The 20,314-nt window shown below is 34.2% G+C and overlaps 1 protein-coding gene across 1 annotated transcript in view; it reads right to left on the reverse strand.

The window, feature by feature from the left end:
• The window catches only part of LOC149785920 (E3 ubiquitin-protein ligase rnf213-alpha-like), a 427,433-nt gene that overhangs the window by 85,822 nt on the left and 321,297 nt on the right, over positions 1-20,314 (reverse strand). The window contains exons 71-73 of the mRNA XM_089978087.1: positions 15,377-15,430; positions 8,654-8,851; positions 1,127-1,232 (exon numbers count right to left, since the gene is read on the reverse strand). Of these exons, the coding sequence (XP_089834213.1) occupies positions 1,127-1,232; positions 8,654-8,851; positions 15,377-15,430 (358 nt within the window). The remainder of the gene's footprint in view (positions 1-1,126; positions 1,233-8,653; positions 8,852-15,376; positions 15,431-20,314) is intronic.

A 20,314-nucleotide genomic window follows, 5' to 3' on the forward strand; every position in this document is an offset into this window, starting at 1 on the left:
ACAGCTTAAATCAAAACTTTTATTACAAAATACATTTAGTTATAAAACAAAACAAAAATATTAATACAAATACAGATTGTTAAGTCTTGCAAAAAAATAGAAGCAATAAACTTGCTAGTAAACACCCATGGTAAACAACACTGATGGACACTTCATTTTGCAGTCAATAGTATTAATTTACCCATAATATTTTCAAAGTATTAAAATCCAATTAACTTTAGATACAAGTATTGTGTAATGAATACCGTCATGAAATGGAGAAACACAGTGCATACCACATATACATTTCTGAATGGGAAAAGAGGCATAAAAATGTAAAAATATTTGAATTGACACCATTTTTGTGTACTGCAGACATCTAGAGTTTCCAACATTACACCTAGATTTATCAAATTTTTTTTGTATGTCACACTTGTAAGTTGGCACCATCTCTGCATAGATAGAATTTTCAGAAAAAAGCTCGACTTCTAAGCAACTATATATGGTAGTTGTTGGCAGATCAATACCATTTGTGCAAATCCCAAAACCCTCCAAAACACTAAAATTCTGTTAAACTATTTTGAGAAGTTGCTTATAGATTTTTTTAAACAGTGACCATAACTAAAAGAAGATCGGCATAAACTGTAACAAATGAGAGCCCTTCTGTATAGTGATATTCAGAAGAATTTAGACATTTTCCTATTTTCAACAACAACAACAACAGTTTCCCTGATAGAGAGTGCATTTGTTATAATTTTTACAACATTAAAATGCCTTAATGCTTGATTCATTGTTGTCAAATTTGATCAAATTCTGTTCAGCTGTTTTGGGAAGAAGTGGTTTAAAGATTTATCTATTTTTGTTACTGGCTGTATTTAAAGGTAGATCAGCATCAGCTGACCAAATCCTAAAGACCTATATGCCAGGCTGCTTTTGTCATATTTGGTCCAACTATGTTAAGCAGATTTGTTAAGTTGTTTTTATTTTTAGCAATGGTGGCTATATGTGTGAAGAATAGCATCAACTAAATAAATTAATGCTAGAGTGCCCTTTGTAAAATCAATTGCATAGGACATCACTCACTCAATAACTCACACCACATAATGTAATAATTGTCCAATACCATTATAAAATTTAAATGTCTTACGATAAAAAGATGGGTTGGCATCCATGTTGAGTTGTCCTCGGCCTGCAAGTAAGGCTTCTCTGATTTCTGCAACATCATCCTGAGGCATTGTGGGTAAATATGGATCCTAAAATGTAAACAAGTACATGTTGTAAAAAAAATGACCCCAGCTCTGGTGCATGAAAACATGCTCATAATTTGCAATTTTGGCAGCCGAATGTTAAAACATATAGGAATATGAAGTAAGACAAGATTTTTAAGAATGTTGAGAAAAAAAACCCTGAATGCAATATTAATCCAACCGAAATACGCATCATATTCCATGGTCTCAATGGGTGTATTAAGTGCAAGCTTCATCACTTCAAGTGAAACCTGGATGTATCATATTCCATGGTCTCAATGGGTGTATTAAGTGCAAGCTTCATCACTTCAAGTGAAACCTGGATGTATCATATTCCATGGTCTCAATGGGTGTATTAAGTGCAAGCTTCATCACTTCAAGTGAAACCTGGATGTATCATATTCCATGGTCTCAATGGGTGTATTAAGTGCAAGCTTCATCACTTCAAGTGAAACCTGGATGTATCATATTCCATGGTCTCAATGGGTGTATTAAGTGCAAGCTTCATCACTTCAAGTGAAACCTGGATGTATCATATTCCATGGTCTCAATGGGTGTATTAAGTGCAAGCTTCATCACTTCAAGTGAAACCTGGATGTATCATATTCCATGGTCTCAATGGGTGTATTAAGTGCAAGCTTCATCACTTCAAGTGAAACCTGGATGTATCATATTCCATGGTCTCAATGGGTGTATTAAGTGCAAGCTTCATCACTTCAAGTGAAACCTGGATGTATCATATTCCATGGTCTCAATGGGTGTATTAAGTGCAAGCTTCATCACTTCAAGTGAAACCTGGATGTATCATATTCCATGGTCTCAATGGGTGTATTAAGTGCAAGCTTCATCACTTCAAGTGAAACCTGGATGTATCATATTCCATGGTCTCAATGGGTTATTAAGTGCAAGCTTCATCACTTCAAGTGAAACCTGGATGTATCATATTCCATGGTCTCAATGGGTGTATTAAGTGCAAGCTTCATCACTTCAAGTGAAACCTGGATGTATCATATTCCATGGTCTCAATGGGTGTATTAAGTGCAAGCTTCATCACTTCAAGTGAAACCTGGATGTATCATATTCCATGGTCTCAATGGGTGTATTAAGTGCAAGCTTCATCACTTCAAGTGAAACCTGGATGTATCATATTCCATGGTCTCAATGGGTGTATTAAGTGCAAGCTTCATCACTTCAAGTGAAACCTGGATGTATCATATTCCATGGTCTCAATGGGTGTATTAAGTGCAAGCTTCATCACTTCAAGTGAAACCTGGATGTATCATATTCCATGGTCTCAATGGGTGTATTAAGTGCAAGCTTCATCACTTCAAGTGAAACCTGGATGTATCATATTCCATGGTCTCAATGGGTGTATTAAGTGCAAGCTTCATCACTTCAAGTGAAACCTGGATGTATCATATTCCTTGGTCTCAATGGGTTATTATCCCTTTACCTCATACAAGCGTCTTTGGATGCCTCTACTCTATTCGCATGGAAGCACCTCTTGACGCCTTTACAAGATTCGCCGGGAAGCGTCGTTCGATGCCTGCTGTAAACATCAGCCATTTTGAACTAGTTTTTGTAGCGCCACCTTCGGGGAAAACCCACCTATTAGATGCTACATTCATTTCTGCAAATGACAATTACGTCAGATCACGTGGCTGCTATTCATGCACTGGTCGACATCTGCTATTTAAAGTAACTGGGTCGTAATCTCCACTCTCCAAAATGGCAGCCGCGAATTTCATTCAGTACGTACAATGTTTTCACGATTAGAATAACAACCACGAAAGATTCAATAAATTAGGTAAAGTCTCTAATATTGATGTAGGCAGCAATTAGTTTCTATAAATTATCAAATTCAGATGACTTAGTGATGTAGACGCACACGAAAACCTTGTAAATTCCAAGTATCGGAAATAGCAGCTACGGTTGGTCACGCGGCCTGACTGACATGATGGTGAATGAGTTCTCTCTCAATTTTGAAGCACACAAAATACTTATTCTGTGAAAAATAATTACACAGCTATAACAATCGGACTTTACTCTTAAATTTTTCCACATATATGTGTACCAAAAATGTAAAATGGTTAAAATTATGTTAAACGTAACATACACTATATTGCTTAACAGTTCACAGGCAGGATTTCATTCAGTACTTACGAAGTTTTCACGATTAGAATCACAACCACGAAAGATTCAATAACTTAGGTAAAGGCTCTGATATTTATGTAAGCAGCAATTAGTTTTTATTGATTATCAAATTCAGATCACTTAGTGATGTAGACGCAGACGAAAAACATGTAAATTTCGAGTATGGAAAATGGCAGCTACGGTCGGTCACGCGGCCTCACTGACATTCCGGTGATCGAGTTCTCTCTCGATTTTAAAGCACATAAAATATTCTTCTGTGAAAAATAATTACACAGCTATAACAATCAGACTTTACTCTTAAATTTTTCTGCATATAATAGCTGTCTATCTAAAACGTAAAATGGTTAAAACTGCTGTTAAACATAACACCACTACATTGCTTAACAAATCACAGGCATGCCTATGGGTACGCGGTCGGCTAGGTAACAGGTGTTCTATTTATAGCATGCTGCACTTTGTCACTATGCTCTATGAGGTAAAGGGTTAAGTGTTGTCACCATGACACTGAAGACTGATAATGTCAGGAACACAATCATCATTTTTATGCTTTATATCTGACATCACTTTATCAACAGCAAACATGCCAGCTCTCCCACTTTAATTGGAAGTCTCCTGATTGTGAGTTAAATTTTCTCAATTTAAACAATGTATTAAAGAGTATTATTTGCAATTCATTCCATGTCTGCAGGAAGTAACAAGGCAATTTATTGTATAGACAAATAAAAATATCTCTGTTTTTTCATATTTTTAAATCATTCTGAGTCAAGTGGAAGTAACAGGACGAACTTTGTATAAACTGAGATAGCTTGGTTTTTTAAAATTTTGCGAGTTGGTCCGAGTTGATAAGAAGTAACAGGACATCTGTCATATAGACAAATCAAAATATCTTGCTTTTTTCATATTTTTTACAGAAGTACTTGTCAAGACACTGAAAAAATGCCCCTCCCCCCCAAAAAAATTCCAGTAATAATTCTCTTCAGTAGAGCTGTGAAAAGTTTAGTAAAAATCTACTGGGTACCCTTCGCGCTTTATGATTAGTTATGCCAGTACCTGATAAAAGAAAAAAGAAAATTCCAGTAGTAATTCTCTTCAGTAGAGCTGTGAAAATTTTAGTGAACCTTGATATCATACACCCTTGGTTATTTATTATTTGGCACCATACACTGGGTCATGCACGAATTTGCTGGTGCATTAAAGCAGTTATTATTTCTCTCTCTCTCATATTTGTGATTTTGTTGGTTCCAATTTTCAGTTTGAAAACATGTTGAAACACTTGGGGACAAACAAACATGATTTGTTTATACACTGCTTCCTTGATAACTCGCGCCTGGATAACTCGCGATCCCGCTTATAACGCGGTGTCTGTCTTGGCTCCCGATTTTTTCCAGAGAAAATGTATTTAAAATATCTTTAAAATATGCTGAACATGAAAAAATTACAATAAGAGTTGATAAATCAAACCTTGATACATTGCTCGTTTTATCATCGAAAATGGTGATTAATGCCCGTAAAAATATAATCCATATTTTGAAATTTGCAGGTTCTAAAGAAGAATTAATTTCAGAGATCTCGAAAATGTTTAATTATGCGTATTTTGATGCCAATTTTTGATCTGGGATGCAGAAAATCACTGAGGCGGGAGTCCTTCGTATGCATGTAATAGGTGCGTGGGAAAATTCAAAGATTTGCCGGTCCTGTTTCAGCCACTGCTTTGTTGGAAAATGTGTTGATCAGTTAACTGTGCTGATATTTACAATGACAGAATTCAGTGACTGAAAGACTCTTTGATGTACTGTTGCCATTTTATAAGAGTACATAAAAAAAAAAGAACATGATGCAATAGCTAGGTGGCTAGTTCAAAGGCTTTGACTGGTGGCCGAGTGAGAAAATGTACTGATATTTAGTGATTGAATTCAGAGGCAGAAAGACCCAGTTTTAAAATCCTAGCGAGACCTCTGTTTAAAGATATCATATATTATGTAAGTTTTTATGATAAATAGTTGTCATTATACTGGAAATAAACAGTCTGGTGAAATAGCGATCAATGAAAACTTCTGGTAAATGCTAACTGGTGGCAACAGAATGAAATAAACACCAATTAAATGTCTTCCTGTGTGAAAGTCACATTCTAATCCTTTAATTCCGTTTCAGTGTAAACATTATAATCACAACATATTCTGTTCATTGAAAACATGAAAAGAGTCAATCAATTGATACACATCGAAACCCGTGAGTACTTCTGTGAGAACCTAATTGCATGTATATGCCGTCTTTGTTTTGATCAACAACTTTGGGAAGCGTTTGTTGCATTAAAAAAAAAAAAAATTGATTACAAGAGACCTCGGGTGCTGGATTAAGGGTCTTGGAGCTGCCTTTGATGTAAAGCAAAACAGTAACAGAGACAACGACGATGATAGTGACTTCGAATGTTTCAGTGAAACTGATGTTATTAATGCCGAGGCTGTTTGGGAGAAATTTGTACAGACTCATAGTCCTGAGATGGGCGTTTCTCTTGATGATATGGAATAGTGGATTTGTGCTGGCAATGATTGCCCCACAGGCGAATAAATGTCAGATGAAACTATAATTATTTCTATAGCGAACAAATTTGCAGCAGATGACGATTCTAACTGGAGTAACACAAGTGTTGAAAGTGATGCAGGCGCAGATGTTGCACCCCCACCCCTCTGCACAGGAAGCAATCAAATATTTTGATATTACCATAAGGTGGCTGGAGAGCCAAAATGTTGACTACGTAAAGCTCATGCAGTTGAGAAATCTGACGGATTTTGCTCGGCGGCAGAGAAACCAAGGAGTAACACACAAAAAAAAAATTAACTGATTTTTTCAAAAATCAATATTTGTCAAGAGTGGCACAAACGGCAAGTATTAACTTGTTCTAATTTACATTGTTTTTAATTTGTAGACCAATTAAATATGTTAGTACTGATTAACCTTGTTTTTTTTGTTTTCCATTTTACTGCTATCGCAATCAAATCTATCTATCTATCGTTCGATCGACACTGTTTCTCGAAAAGAGTCGATCTTTTGTATATAAAAAAAAGGTCTAATTTGGATCAAACAATAAAACTAGAATGCATCCAATTCAACATAAAAATTAGTGACGTAGTACACAATGTGTGAAGTGGTACACGTGTTAAGCGAACGGAAACCATGTGGAATAATGTTTGCGATGATCACCTCAATATACTGTAATTTATCCTGAAATTAATGTTGTCCTATGAGAAAATAATAAAGTACACCGTTATGAAGAGATATTTTTTAACAGTTAATCTCAGAACGATTATAAAGTGAGTATTCAACAGTATAATCTGCCTACCCCCGCCTTATTTTTCTGTTATGTCGTCAATCACTTTATTGGTTTTGGGCTTATTTTATAGGTCCCTTGATAACTCGTGCTTCACTTATAGTGCGGTCGATGTTTCTGGACCCCGATGTGTGCGAGTTATCAAGGGAGTGGTGTACATATCTACATCAATGAAAGAATATGTCAGTGTCTTTATTCAACAAAGTGATACACACTATGGATGTTTATGCTACATCACATGACCATAGGATTTTGAATAATGGCTACATTTTGTTTTGCACAAAAATTGCTTAAGAAGAACAAAACAAAAAAATAAATAAGAACAGTACAAGGTTAGTCTTTTTCAGTGTATTTTCAAATAAACATTCTATTTACCTACTTTACTGTAACATGTAGGGGTGGGGGGCAGCAATTTCAACACAGTTTGTTTTTTGTCTGCAAGTTTTTTGACATGTGATCCAGATAACAACAAGTTTAACCGTAAGTTATGGTACAGGAAAAGAAATCTTGTTTCAAGATATATAATAAATATGGTACTTCTATTTTTTCTGTTATAGCAACTTTTTTGTACCTTAACATCTCTTTATCAGTTACATGCATATTGTGTAGGTACCTAGCTATTGTTTATCGGTTTTGTGCATACTGTCTAGGTACCTAGCTATTGTTTATCAGTTATGTGCATACTGTCTAGGTACCTAGCTATTGTTTATCAGTTATGTGCATACTGTCTAGGTACTTTGCTATTGTTTATCAGTTATGTGCATACTGTCTAGGTACCTAGCTATTGTTTATCAGTTATGTGCATACTGTCTGGGTACCTAGTTATTGTTTATCAGTTATGTGCATACTGTCTGGGTACCTAGCTATTGTTTATCAGTTATGTGCATACTGTCTGGGTACCTAGCTATTGTTTATCAGTTATGTGCATACTGTCTGGGTACCTAGCTATTGTTTATCAGTTATGTGCATACTGTCTGGGTACCTAGCTATTGTTTATCAGTTATGTGCATACTGTCTGTGTACCTAGCTATTGTTTATCAGTTATGTGCATACTGTCTGGGTACCTAGCTATTGTTTATCAGTTATGTGCATACTGTCTGTGTACCTAGCTATTGTTTATCAATTATGTGCATACTGTCTGGGTACCTAGCTATTATTTATCAGTTATGTGCATACTGTCTGGGTACCTAGCTATTGTTTATCAGTTATGTGCATAACATCTAAGTACCTAGCTATTGTTTATCAGTTATGTGCATACTGTCTGGGTACCTAGCTATTGTTTATCAGTTATGTGCATACTGTCTGGGTACCTAGTTATTGTTTATCAGTTATGTGCATACTGTCTAGGTGCCTAGCTATTGTTTATCAGTTATGTGCATACTCAGACAGTCTAGGCACCTAGCTATCATTTTTCAGTTAGATGCATATCGTCTAGGTACCTAGCTAGGATTCCAAAGTTTTAGGTTGGATGGTTGGATATTACCAGACAGATGCATTAATTAAACATATTAACATGCATTAATTATCTAACAAAGATTCCAATAAAATGTACATCTTATCTACTCTCTGCCTGATAGAAATACAAGACTGTTCATTTTCAACACCTCTGAACTTCCCTGTAAAACAGAGGGAAAATTGTGGCATACCAATATGAAAGGTCAGCACCTCCAGATTCTACAGTCCAAGTATGACAGCCTAACCTCTCCACATTTGGGACCCATGACCAAAACATAAACTTAACCATGACTTTCAGTATGAACGGGAACTTCCTACTGACTACAGTCCAAGTACGACAAATTTTTCACTGGGTTTGGTACTGATGATCATACACTGTAATGCTAACCATATCCTTAATCATTATTAATGACGATGACACCCATGCAGATGGCACAATGAGTGATACCTACATCCTACCTATGTTACAACTGGCATGCATTAACTTTACCGTAAGTGTCTCTGGCTGTGTTGCCATTCTAACCAATGGCTGCATCAGAGTTCTGTCTCCATGAAGATTTCTAAGAACAAGGTCACAATGCACCAGCAAACACAACACTCCCTGCAGTCGTAGGTCAAGGCCAGGGGTCACTGTCAGGTAAGCAACTTGTATCCCATATTTATTCTGAATCAAGGCTTGTATTATTTCCTGAAATACAATGTTTATAACAGTATTCTTATTACATTATGTGCTATACAGAGCTGAATGAAGGTCATTTGCTACAAAATCAACAGAAACCAAAGTTCAAACTCCAATATGAATGACAACAATGATTGTAAGTGATTCTACACAATTACAACAGACTTACTCCAGATAAGCAATTCTTTTTCCTTTGAGCAAATCACATTACACAGTACTAACAAAGGCTTTGTCACCATGTTTTAAATGTACCATATTCAACCTAGTGCTCATGTTTACAAGTCTGAATTTACAGTCTGATGGAGGAATATAAATAAAAATTGGTTCAGAATCAAGGGCTATCTTAAGAGATGAAGTGACTTAATCCAGATGATTTTTTAAAATAAACAAATGTGATTAAATACATATAAGTAAGGATTATACTCAAACTCAATTCTAAGTTGGTGCAAAACGTTTAAATGAAGAACAAGCTGAACAAGTTTTATCATTCATTTTAAATACAAAACTGAATCATTTCTTTACGATCCTCAGCTGATATAAAGGGTTTAATTTTGTCACTTATCCCCTTACTTAAACTTAAAATGTGACATTTTTAGAAAAACGCAGGGTCGAAAGATAATTTTATTATCAAGGGATGAAGAATATGTAGAAACTGAGAAACAAAAATAAACAACAATGAAGACTATTACATCCATACTATTACATCCATGCTATTACATCCATGCTATTATATCCATACTATTACATCCATACTATTACATCCATGCTTAGATCAACTGATCAAGCATTCTGTCAATCAATCAGTAAATTAATCCGATAACATTCTGATATGAGCTGATGCAAGATATATGATGCGAGATATATGATGAAAAGGTACTTATAAAGGTCAGTATAGTTTTCTGAGTGTACACAATGGTAGATTCATAAGATATCACGGTAATCTGAATAAAAACAAAATTCACATTTTCCATCATCGTCAAATTGCTTGGTTGAAACATATCACATGGACAAATAGAGGGATATAAAGGTAGAATTGTCCATTTGTAAACATACATATTCATTTATGAGTCAAGTACAACTGCATGCAACAAAGACCCTGATTTGCTGTCACATAATGTGCTGACAGATCAGGGCTTCTGTTGTTTGTTCCATTGATTATTCCAAACAAACAGTACAGACCCAGATCAGATGGTACATTATGTGATTATTGATCTGCATTTGCGCAGTTTGCACATGCAAATGAAGCTTCTGGTCGATCGGGTTTTTCTCCAGAGATGAGGGGTGTATGTCACCTCTCACAGAAATCTCCAGTGTACACAAAATTGTTATTGAATAATTTAATTTATTCAATTTTTTTAACACCCTGCTGCCTGTCATCATGTCATTTTCAACAATACCTTGATTTGATAAATCTGGCAAGATATGTTGTATTCTTCAAGACAAAAACATGGGTTATTTTTGAAAGATATTCGCTCCTTAAGAAAACCTGATAATTGTTATTCTAATTATTATTGAACCATCAACAATAAAGTCAACAAGTCTCCTTGTGTTTGTCTTCAATACATCCTGTATATGCTTAATGCTTAATACAGGGTAAACAATAGTCAACAGATATATGTGTGTGTGTGATTTGGATTTTGTACATAGCTTTAACAATTTTCCAGTGATATCGCTATGATGTCTGCAATGTGTCAGTTTATAGTGATGACTTAAGCACTAGGGCATCAGGTTGCAGACATGTAGCATCATGCCCCATCTGGTCACATTATCCTGACACCAGGGTAAACAATAGTCAACAGATATACGTGTGTGTGTGATTTGGATTTTGTATATAGCTTTAACAATTTCCCAGTGATATCGCTATGATGTCTGCAATGTGTCAGTTTATAGTGATGACTTAAGCACTAGGGCATCAGGTTGCAGACATGTAGCATCATGCCCCATCTGGTCACATTATCCTGACACCAGGGTAAACAATAGTCAACAGATATATGTGTGTGTGTGATTTGGATTTTGTACATAGCTTTAACAATTTTCCAGTGATATCGCTATGATGTCTGCAATGTGTCAGTTTATAGTGATGACTTAAGCACTAGGGCATCAGGTTGCAGACATGTAGCATCATGCTCCATCTGGTCACATTATCCTGACACCAGGCCGATCAGTCGCAACACTAACTTCTTAATGCTGAGTGCCAAGTGAGGCAGCTGCTTGTTCCATTATTATAAGTCTTTGGTATGACTGGGGTTTGAACCTGTGGCCTCCTGCAAAAGATGTCTGAAGATCTTTACCTAATGTATATGTACTGAAATTAATTCACCTTCTCAAAAGAATCCACATTATATCAAACCTTCTATTCCTTAGGCAATTATACCTGTTTATAAATGAATATATTATTCTGAATTAGTTTTTAATTTTCTTTTACATAGATTTTTAAAAATATATTTTCAATTTTTCTTTTGTTTTATTCATTTATGTTTAAACTCCAGGTTCTATTTGATAATGTAAGCCTTAACATGACCTCTCATGATAAAATTATTAGATAACAATCCTACTGGGTCTATTCACATTAAATGTGTTTCAAAAAAGGTCAATGGCTACTGAGGAAAATCAAAACATACATTCCTCTTTAGTATAGGATCACCTTTTATGAAAGTTATATTCAGCCGTATCTGAACTATTGTAATGTGATTTGAGGTAATACCTCTAATTCAAACATAACAACACTTTTAAGACTCCAAAAGAGGGCTTGCCATTTCATTCTAGATCAATGTATAGGCAATTTCCAGGATGCAATGAATAATATAAAGATTTTAACAATACATGAAAGAATATTTCTTACAAAGGCCAAATTGATGTATAAAGTATCTAGAAAAGCCATTCCTATCTATCTAAGCAATATCTTTCACCAAAAGAGATGTTGATGGTACTCCAAGTTTAATTTCCATAAGAAGTAAAAATTACATTATACCAAGGCCAAAGAAGGAATTGTTTAAAAAAAGTTTTCAATATACTGGTCCATTGGTATGGAACAACATTCCCAGTGACATAAGGCAGGCTCCTAGCATTTTTTCTTTTCATAATCAATGTCTAAAATGGATGAAATCTTTAGACAATTGAAGTTCTAGTGAATTAAATACTGCCTGCTTTCCTCTTTAGGTTTGCATCATTTTTACAGTTTAATTTTTCCAATGTAGGATGATATTTATATATGTTTATGTGTTCAAAGATGCCAGTGCATATGTTCCAGGCTTGATACTTTGATTGTGAAAATTACTTAATTATTTAGTGTCAAGCCAGATTCTTCACATCATGTTGTATATACTGTATACATTGTTTAAAACTGACAAAAGGCCTCAAGATAGATTAGTTCTGTAACTGAGTTAACTTCTCTAAATAAAGTCCTTATTATTATTATTATTATCATTAATTTATATAAATATAAGGTACTGCACTGCTAGATGTTTACTCATATAAGTTTCTTAACCAGTGGTGCCTTTGCACTTGCTGAGAGAAGTGTCAGATCTTTTAAAATTTAAAGAACAACTATGTAGGATTTTATCTATGGAGTTGGGGAGCTCACCCATTGTCACCAACCTAAAAGGGGAGTAGAAAAAAGCAGGTGGAGGAGGAAGTAGCTATAGTTCAATATTTACCTAATGCTTCAATATCCATCTCTATTTCTGCCTCCTCCACTCTGTTAGACCTCAACTAAAATCAAAATCTTTCAAAGATGTCACTTCTAGTTGCATAAGCATTAATCTTCTGTTTCTAATCTGTGTATTAATATTGTTTCATGCTGACAATGCCCTTTCACAGGCTGGTGTATGAAGGGGCATATACGACCTGGGAAATTGTTCTTTATGGTTGTTATGTACAATTTTCCACAGCTCACAGGTATTATCATTTGGATACTTCTGCTCCAAAGTAAGACTTTTTACACATATAAACTCTTCCAAAATCTCACTTTCTTGAATTAGTGCTTTACTGACTACTATGCCAGATTTTGTTTCTGTTCCATAATGTTGTATTATGGTTTTTTGCCATTCAACACAATTTGCTTGTTCAGATTGAGGTACTTTGATCAAATAAATATCTTCACTTCAATAATTTTATTTTTTGATTCTTAGTTATACAGTTTCTCTGAACCCGTATAGGGGGCTAATATAATTTTGAAGCACAAGATCCCCCAGTGCTAACTGTTTGAGAAAAGAAATAAACATTGCTCTCCACCTCTAATATGTTTATTTTTTAATTAGATTTTGGTATACTGCCTACATTTAATTTTGAAATATTGCTGAAAGTGGGGCTGACCAGCATGCTTTCTATTTTTGCCCATACTGATATGTATCGGACTTTAATTATTGTCATTTTTTGGGGCTTGAAATCACTCACTGGTATCTCCATTAACATTTCCCAGCTCCAATAATCTGATATACTTCATAATTTTAAAACCATTCTCATCATCAATATTATCAGCCAGTATCTGCCAACCAAAATCATCATCTGAAGATGGACCAACCTAAAACCCACATTTGTAAAACTTTCTTGATGCAAGGTTGAAACTATGACAGAATGCTTGTTCCAGGGCCCAATGTGCCAATCACAATTAATAACAATTAAGGATGTCAAGCTGAAGAACCCAGATGTGTAAACAGTTGCCTACCTGAAGAAAAGACATGTCACGACTAGGACTACACTACCTCTATTGGCATGAATTATGTCACAACAAGCACTTTAAGGGTTAAATAAAAATTGTATACTGTATATTTTCATATATGTGACTTTAAACTAACCTGCATTCTTGAGCATTTTAATGCCCTCCAAATGCAAGAATTTGTAAAATTTTGCACGATTTGCAGCATCTCTGACTATGTAGCAAGAGCGAAGATCTGAGCAAATGCTACGAAACTACAGAAAGTGTACATGCACTTTTCTGTGGTGTGATGGGAGTCAACTTTAAGAGAAAACAACATAGGCATTCTAAATGGTCATTCTTGGGATTAAAAGTAACTGAGTTTATACAGAATGAAATACTGTGAGAGAAAAAAATTATATGACGTTGAAAAGGATGGAATATGGTATGGAACATAAAAAAAAATTCACTGCTCTTTTTCTTACAAAAGCATTTCTCGTTCCAGAAGTATATTAAAATATGTTATACATAAAAACACATACATATGAGAACTTGAGTTTAATTCCCTCTGTCATCATCTGCAAGAATGGGTAGTGAAGCATATGTTTAGTAGTTTTTCTCAGGAACTCTGAAAACTGGTATAGTTTTTTTCTGAGAAACTAAAAAAAACTGGTAGTGAAAACCTTAAAATTCACCTTCAAGAAGACTTATTGGAAGTCAAAAGAACTTGGTTTGCATGTAAACTGAGGCACAACAATTCAGTGAAATGCACAGAACTTGGTTGGCATGTAAACTGAGGCACAACAATTCAGTGAAATGCACAGAACTTGGTTTGCATGTAAACTGAGGCACAACAATTCAGTGAAATGCACAGAACTTGGTTGGCATGTAAACTGAGGCACAACAATTCAGTGAAATGCACAGAACCTTGTTGGCATGTAAACTGAGGCACAACAATTCAGTGAAATGCACAGAACTTGGTTGGCATGTAAACTGAGGCACAACAATTCAGTGAAATGCACAGAACTTGGTTTGCATGTAAACTGAGGCACAACAATTCAGTGAAATGCACAGAACTTGGTTTGCATGTAAACTGAGGCACAACAATTCAGTGAAATGCACAGAACTTGGTTGGCATGTAAACTGAGGCACAACAATTCAGTGAAATGCACAGAACTTGGTTGGCATGTAAACTGAGGCACAACAATTCAGTGAAATGCACAGAACTTGGTTGGCATGTAAACTGAGGCACAACAATTCAGTGAAATGCACAGAACTTGGTTGGCATGTAAACTGAGGCACAACAATTCAGTGAAATGCACAGAACTTGGTTTGCATGTAAACTGAGGCACAACAATTCAGTGAAATGCACAGAACTTGGTTAGCATGTAAACTGAGGCACAACAATTCAGTGAAATGCACAGAACTTGGTTTGCATGTAAACTGAGGCACAACAATTCAGTGAAATGCACAGAACTTGGTTTGCATGTAAACTGAGGCACAACAATTCAGTGAAATGCACAGAACTTGGTTTGCATGTAAACTGAGGCACAACAATTCAGTGAAATGCACAGTGGTTACATGTAAAAAAAATTAATATAATTACTTAACAAAGAAGTTGGTAGCTGTGACATACCTTAAAGGCATGTCAATATATTCAAATGAATAAATATATCTTATTTCACAACTCTACATTCAACAGTGTCAGAGATACAGAACTTGATGCAAAAACTTCGAGTTATCATAGTAGATTCTTATGACCTAAGATTTCTATTGGTGATTTGTGCTCAAGACTAATTTAGCCAATAAATTCTGCAAGCAATCTCAAATGCAAAACAACATTGAAAACTATTTTGCAGAAAAGGTTAATGTTAAGATGGCTAAATAAAAGCTCTTACCTTGTTCTTTAGGTGCCCTGCATTTGCACAGTACTCTTGCAGAGAGTCAATAGCCTGGAAGTTAAATAGTTATCATAATTGATGTGAAATTTGTCCAGAAGTCAGAAAATATAAATTCTGACTCATTGCCCTAAAATGAAAACAATTTAAAAAAGAACAAGAAACCTCTTTTATGTTGAGTCTGCCCTTAAGTTAACAAGAAGGCATGCAAACATACTATTAATGAAAGCAAACACATCAGCCTTCATAGCTCATCAACATCTGCAAAACATCAACAATCAGTGCTAATACTAATTCCTCCTTGTCACTGATTTACTTTCTCAACCCTATTGTCCATTCAAATTGAAATATTTTGAATTTGAAAATGTGCTATTCAGTGTAAACACTCTTGCATGCACACATCAGTGTACATTTTAGATACTTAGTGGTATTTCTTGTGGCTCTTGAGGTATGGCTAGTAGAAGGGTCCTTTTGGCATTATGTACAAAATATTTCCAGATCAAATTCTATGTCTGACAAATTATAAATCTTTGTGGAATAACATGGCCCTACCTACTGTGGCCATTTCAAATTTTGTGTTTATTTTGGACAAGAACTCTGAATGAATTTTTTCTTCAGAAATTGTGCTCTACAACTTGGAATTCCAAATTATTGCAGTCTTTCTTGAGAAACTACATGGTGAAATTTATTTGTGTGTTTTTAAATCAAATTTGATCATAAAATATCAGTCATAAATTGATAAAAAATATAGCTGAAAAAATATGTGCTCTTGCAAATATTATTTAATAAATTAGTTGAAGCCATTATTTTCCCTGCAGTGTGAAAGCTACCGCATGTCAAAGGAGACAAAATTATATTGCTTAATTGCAGAACAATTTCTCTAATCAGCTTTGTGCTCAAGGTCTTTGAAAAAATTATATTCAGACATGTTTTATGTATATCTATATTGAGTGCTTAAATTTTATCCATGATTGTTGGATGTACTTAAGAGTAATGGTCATTTGCTAATTTCTTTAGATAGCTATCTTTTGTTGATGTTTATCAGGTATAAATAAGTTGATATTTGAGTTCAACAACTTATTTACAATATTTAGAACAAAATATTTGAACCACATAATGGTCATTTCATTGTGTCGTAGGTTTTTATAGAAGGTTCTGATAAACAAAATTATTAATTCCTATCTTAATCAGTCTGTGGTATGACTTGTACTTGTCTTCAGTTATAATCATTTATTTAAATTATTCATTGGAATTACAAAGTGCTCATTAACCTTTGGACTTTAACACAGCTTTTGGGATTATTGAGGACTCAAAGATATTCTGGATTATATCACTGTGGTACACCAAGACTATTGGTACACATCATATTCAAGATTCTTGGAATTCATTTGGAAGACTCTATACTTTTTGACTTGTGATATAATGTTTAGGAGAAAATGGGATTTAATTCCCAATACTGTAAAGTTCCTTTTAAATTTTTACTTTGTATTCTAGGAAATAAATTGCTGAGTTTTACAAAACTTCTTTATTTCACTTCTTTCTGTTGCATATTTCAAGAATATAGTCATAACACATGCATACAATATTTTGTGTGAAAATGATTTGGTTTAGTAACATAAATCTGGATTTCTTCCAGGATGTTCAGCAACTCTTCAACTGAACTTTATCACAAAATAAATTCTTGTCTGGATTTAAATGAAATTGCATGTTTGATGTTCCCTGATGTCAGTAATGACCTTGATATTGTATGGATTAAATGACTATTTTATAAGTGTCAAAAATATGTTATTGCTGGTAAACTTCTATCATGGCTTGAAAGCTTTTTATCAAACCATTATTAGCAAGATTTCTTTCAAACTTAGTAGGATCAAAATGTCACACATGTTCTAGAGGTTCCATGCTAGAGCCTTTACTATTAATTTTTTATGTTGGAAATATAGCAGAAAACATCAACTTGCTTATACAGTCTCTTTACAAATACAAAGGATTATAAACAATGATAATGAAAAACTTAACGCTAGGATTATGCTTGTTACTTTTAGTACTTTGAAAAAAGACATTTTTTAAATTGTAATCAGGCATACCAACTTTGCTTCTTGTTAAAAATCATAGACACTCCGGAAAGTGAGTGAACCAACATTATACTCTGATGCTAAATTTTGCAGGACAGCTTTGGTCAAACTATATACATTTGATATGCCCAATTTTAGAAGATCTTATTCAAGTCAGGAATAAAATTACTCTGTTGCAGATTATTTCAGATTAGAAAAAAATTCAACTGGAAGCTGCACTCATTTCTTGCTCTTGAGGGTCTCTTTATGCAGCAACTGGTTGGTAAACTGTTGCACAGGGAAGGATAAAGAAGTGATGATGTATATTGTATTTGATACTCAAGTCTCTACTTAAAGTGACAAAGGGGATATGATGCATCTCATTATCATCTATGTAACTCCCAAAGCATCACACCCATCTATACTACAGTTGTTTTGTTTATGTCCTTTCTCCCATGCATAACTTGCCTTTGGGACTCTCTCCTTGAAGATATCCAAAATCTCCTAATGTTTCTGTCTTTGAAAAACATTTCTCTAATTAAACCATATTATAGACACATAGTTCCCTCCAATCCAGTCAATATCCAGTGAATATAGTTACTTTCCCATGTGTGCATGTGGTTCTGACAATGGAGATGCTGAGTTCTGTTTTCTTGATTGCCCCTTATTTAATACCCAAAATTTTTTCACGTCATCATTTAACATACATGTTGTGTACTCTGGATTTAGTATTGAAAGGTAAAGTTAAACAAAAAAAAAAAGAAACAAATTCTGTTGTACTCCTAAATGTTCAGAAACTGGACATTCCTAATAATTACAATTATTTCCTTAGTACCAAATTTGTAAATAAACAAAATGGGCAAAAGTGACTGTAACCAGTCCAATGCCTTCACTCTCTTAAATTGTTGATTTAATTAACTATATATATATGTGTGTGTATATATATATATATATATATATATATATATATATATATATATATATATATATATATATATATATATATATCCCTACCTGTATGTGTATTCTGTTTTTCCTTTGAAAGGTTTCATGTTCTTTAATATACATTTTTTACCTTTTTTCTTGGATGTAACTGAATTATTGTAAACTTTCCATGTTTTGGGAAAGGGCCTAGAAAAGTCAGGGAACTAATGTCCATTCCAATACTTAAAAAAACGACAATAAAATATGTTTAAAACAATTAATATTATCTTTTTGCAGGAAATAATGTGAGACTGGCCCTCACATTGACTTAAAAATGTAAAATACAGACAGTGCATGGTATGAAATAAAGGACTGAAAGTTGAAAGGAACTGTGGGTAATTGTATAACTGAGGAATTGAGTGCATATAAATGCTAATTAAAGATGCTGATATACGTACTGTGATGAGACTGCAAACTATAAAACTTGCAGAACATAAAGCATTATGAACTGAACATGACCACTGTCATTTATGCATTTTTCTGCCTTTCCAAAATCTCCTAGCTTGCCTGTGGGCAAGCAACTGGCAAACTTGAATTAGCCCAATGCAAAACTTTATATCATCCCAAGTGGGGAGCAAGTGGATTTGTAAAGCTCTGGATGGTACTAATTTTTTGAAATGGAAAATATGGCAGTTTATGGATATGTGTTAGTTCAGTTAGTACATGGTCAGATGTTGGGTTTGGAAAAAAGATTTGGCAGTAACCTTGGACTTATGACTGTTATAAATTTATCCTGTTTCATCTGTGGACGGAGGAGAATGCTGGGAAACATGAATAAGCCTGCTTCTTTGTATGTCATAGTTGTTCAGCAATTACAGGTCATATACTACATATGTGTGATGGTAATGTTGTGACATGATATACTGGATAATGCACAAATGTGTGAGTGAGTATTACATATCCATACATTTCCTCCTCTGGTTGGTTTGTAAATGTTGTTGCATAGTGAAGTAGGGTGTTCATGGTCAGTATGTAATACTCTTCAAGACTGTACCTCCTACCTTACCCCACCCCTATGCATCTGTTTGTACTTTTGTTGCTTGTAGGTGAAAGTCTGGTGAGTTTTTATAAGTCTTGGTCAGTCAAGGTAGATGTTCACTCATGGAGTTCCACCATATTAAATTTAAAAAAGTTCACATTATTTTTATGCACAAAACACTTTAAAACTTACATCCCCCAAAGAACTCACAGGGCATAAGGTTATTTCAGTGTTAAATTCCCATATGTTACCATAGGATCATACTTAAAGAAACATTCCCAATGATCCCCATAGAGTCATATTTAATGTTAATTCCCTAGAACACCATACAGTACCCTATATCCAATTATCATCCCCCTAATTACTTACATGTTCTAATAGTAAACTGAATGATATGCAAAACATTTGTTGTGCATATTTGGCAAAATCAAAATGAATTTGAAACAAAAATTAATTTCAAACTTTAACTAAAAGAAAAGTTTCAAAAGTTTTGATCATTATTGTTTTATTTAACATGGTATTGACAGGTTTTGAGATGCAATTATCTGCAATCTTATAATGTTTTTATTGGCTAGGAACAGAAGACATTATCTATACAATTCATCATACCAATTAACTGGTGCCAATTGTCATTACATTAAATTATTCATTTAATATATTGCATAAGTTTTTAGTAATAATTAGATCAATCTCATGATGATAGTCATGTATAAGATATGGAGTATACATCTTATTAATAATTTTACGGAATCCAATTTTACAATTTATGTTTTTTTAATTCATGTAACACTAATAAAAAGAGAGAAAACAATCGTATTACCATGTGCTTTAATTTCTGTAACTTTGCCCACAATTAGCATATAAAATTAAAACTGCTTCATATTTCATCAAGTATATAAAATACACTGTTCACATAATATTTCC

This window comes from Sinohyriopsis cumingii, chromosome 12 (genome assembly GCF_028554795.1).
Source record: "Sinohyriopsis cumingii isolate HCF-2022 chromosome 12, ASM2855479v2, whole genome shotgun sequence".
Classification (NCBI taxonomy): Eukaryota; Metazoa; Mollusca; class Bivalvia; order Unionida; family Unionidae; genus Sinohyriopsis; species Sinohyriopsis cumingii.